General features: G+C 41.8%; 1 protein-coding gene across 1 annotated transcript; it reads right to left on the bottom strand.

Moving 5' to 3' along the window:
- Positions 1–44: 44 nt before the first annotated feature.
- LOC107301819 (beta-adrenergic receptor kinase 1-like) lies at positions 45–2,992 on the bottom strand (the record flags this gene model as incomplete). Its single annotated transcript, XM_015830996.1, has 5 exons — positions 45–157; positions 950–1,044; positions 1,745–1,875; positions 2,004–2,082; positions 2,893–2,992. Coding segments are annotated over 5 exons (517 nt in total), but the record flags the coding sequence as incomplete, so codon positions are not given.
- Between the last annotated feature and the right edge of the window lie 374 nt (positions 2,993–3,366).

Below are 3,366 nucleotides of genomic sequence, written 5' to 3'. Positions count from 1 at the left end.
GTGATTATGTTTCCACATACTGCACTTTCTCAGCCTATTCGGCACTTACCCCCTCAGAAGCTTGAAGAGCATGCAGCCTAAAGAGAACCAATCGGCACTGCTATCATAGGCCACGCCTTTCTGCAAAACCTCTGGTGCCATGTACCCATGTGTGCCACTGTAGAGAGGATCAAACCAAGAATTAAAAGAAGCGGAGCATGAGGCTAAAGATCCTTAGCAGGATGTATCAAAAGAAAAGAGAATTTATTCTTCTTTTCCATCAGAGATTTGCACTGCACTTTTTTTTTATCGGTTTGTAAATGGAAGCAATTACTAATTCCTCCTTGCATCACACTTTAAAATTGTAAATATGGTATGTGGGAGTGTGTTTCAATACATTCTCAATGGAAGTGGTTTCAACTGGATAATCTGCAAAAACTCCTCATATACCAATACCAAAATATATAATTACTTGTGTAGGTTTTAATAACCAACGCCCTGAGAATATCCTTTTACCTGACCATTTATGAGCAGAAAATGCAAATGGCAGACTCCAAGTATGCAATTAGGAGATTGGAATGTTGTGATATGTTGATCCATGTTGTTAGTTTATATATACATAGCATTATGCACAGTTCATGTATAAAAGATAGACAGGTTCAGCTAGAAGCATCTTGGAATTATATTATTCCCTATTACAGATTAAGTATGATCTATAAATTGATTTTGGGGAAGTGAGGCAAAATGTTTCAGGTTTTCCAGATAGTTCCAGTTTGAACTAACCCTAACTAACCCACTAATGAGAGTGAAGGGCACTTAAATCTAAGGCATCTGAAGGGCACAATAACTAAGGAAGTTGAGGAATCAAGGGGGTTGGGAATGGAAGCATGCTCCCATATTTATTTCTGTTATAAAATTAGTTGTATCTAGTGTTTCTGGGCAAAAAAGGAGATTTATTTCAGATACTCACACACTGGCATGAGGCTTCTTCTTGGAGAAGTCACAGGCGAGACCCAAATCTGAGATGCGGACATGGCCAAATTCATCTAGCAAGATGTTGGCTGGCTGTAGGGATAGAGCACCATTTAACAAAATAAGTGGTTTTTTATTTCTTGGACTCCAGAGTGCTGCTGTGGAAATGGTGATGAAAGAGGGCAAGCAAGGCCAGACTATTGAAACTCTCCTCCCTCATGCTGTGACCTGAGCCTCTTTCCCAGCCCTTTGGAATCAACCAAATAAAGGTAAATCTCTGCAGGAGAACTGAAGAAGCATTTTCCAAATGATGAATTCAGCTCCCACAGTGGATAGATTTAGGTTTACAGAGGAGCACAATCAAGTTATAATATACAAAACAAGCAACAAAACACGATCCCATCCTACTTTATATGAAGCAGTGATTCTGATTCAAAGAGTGGATGTCAATATTTTAATAATTCCAAAATACTTAGAAAAGGAATGTGAGGTACTAGGGAACATTAAGATTTTAGAATCCATTTTCTAAAGGAGACATCAGAGCTTGATTTTAGTGTTCTCTGATCACAAATCTCTCAGCCACATCATGTTGGCTCCTAGATAGGAGATGGAAGAAATCCAAATGCACTGAGAAAACTACCTTTCATCTGCAGAGAGGAATGAGATATTGAAGCCTCACCACTGAATACCAGCAATCTACTCCCTTTGTGAAATAAAGCCAGTCATGGTGATGGTGGCTCTGCTGGTCTATTATACAGGAATGGGATTGGTTAGAAGAGGTGGATGTTCTCACCTTGAGGTCACGATAAACCACAAAGCGATTGTGCATATGTTCCAGACCCAGGATGATCTCTGCTGCATAGAAACGCATCTCTGTCTCCGAGAAGACCCCATGCTGGGAAAGATGATAATGTAGATCACCCCCTGCAAGGAGGAAAGCAAAGAACTATGTGATGGAACAAGACACAGCCAGGGGTGGAGGAGTCCTTTAGGAAAGCACATGAGGATGGCAGAGAAGGAGGGGCTCTTAGAGGCAGGATCCTGGCTCTCACCATTCATGAGGTCCAGGATGAAGCTGAGCTTGTCGGGTGTTTGGAAGGCATATGACATACACACGATGAAGGGGCAATCCTGGCAGGGATCCAAAGAACAAAGTTACAACAGAAAAAAGAACAACAAAGAAACTGCATGCATGCGCACACCATATATTGATACATTTCAGCTCACACTCTCACGCAGTTTGCCTCTGGCATCTTTGCCGTACATTCTATAATCTAATACATCCTGTGTTCACACTTATTACCCAACTCATTCAACTGCACACACTTACGCTTGCTTCTTACAATCTTGTGACAACAAATTGTGTAATAAACCACTCAGTTTCCGGCCTCACAAACTAGTGCTAGCTATTGTATTTGACCCTATATGCCACAATTTCTGCAGTGTGCCTGCACCAATACCTACACAATACATCGTAACCTTGCTTGCTTTCCCACAACCCCATCCTGTAAACACTTGTAGGTATTCTCCTCTTGTTTTTCTTACATGCAAAGAATCCTTCCTGCCCTTCTTTCTCTCTTCAGCATACTCCATACACAACACGTACTCTCCTCTAACTTTCAGACATGCTGCACGGCACCTCTTATTCTTTCTGGCATAAACGTTGTGGCATACTTGCATACCATCTTTGCTGCTAGGTTACACTCCCAGCATCAACAAATCAACACTACCTCCTTTACACATCTTCTTCCATCTCCACGACAGATGGGTTCAGCAAAATATCTACCTCACCCATGCCAGCTCTGACTTCAAGTCCCCAAACTGTCACTTGAATGTTTTTAGATTTCTCCTTCTGCCCACCAAAAACTCGTATGATGTAGATTCAGAGCTTGGGCATTCTTTCTGCTTCTCCCAATTCCTCACAAGAGTAGCCAAGCTCACCCCAGTGCTGACAAGAGACAGCATGATGCGTTCATTCAGGGCCAATGTCTCCCCCTGCTTCATCTTAATACGCTTCTTATCTAGACACTTCATGGCGTACCTATCAAGAAACAGAAGAGGTCAGAAACTGAAGGATCGGCGTGTTAAATTTTTGCCAAAAGTGTCTGATGATGCTTCTATCCCTGAAATCATCCCCGCAGATGTCCCTCCAAAACATAATCCTGTGACAGTACTTCTTCCGATGAAGCTCATAATATCCTCTTTCTGAAGGGGAACTTGTCCTCCCCTTTAGGAACTTCAGACATTTAGAATGAAAACACATTCTCCCTGATCACAGATGCCCCTACATTATCCTATGTTTTCCAAGCTTTCCTTTTATCTCCATAACAACCCTAAACAATAACTGTCCAGCTTGCCAGCAATTGGAAAACGCTTTGGTAATTTTCCTGCTGGCTCACGCTCAGGATGTGGAAG

The sequence above is a fragment of the Protobothrops mucrosquamatus genome, unplaced genomic scaffold (genome assembly GCF_001527695.2).
Source record: "Protobothrops mucrosquamatus isolate PMUCROS unplaced genomic scaffold, P.Mucros_1.0 scaffold17430, whole genome shotgun sequence".
Taxonomy (NCBI): Eukaryota; Metazoa; Chordata; class Lepidosauria; order Squamata; family Viperidae; genus Protobothrops; species Protobothrops mucrosquamatus.
Note: the sequence above shows the minus strand (reverse complement) of the source record. Positions and strands in the feature narration are given on the sequence as shown.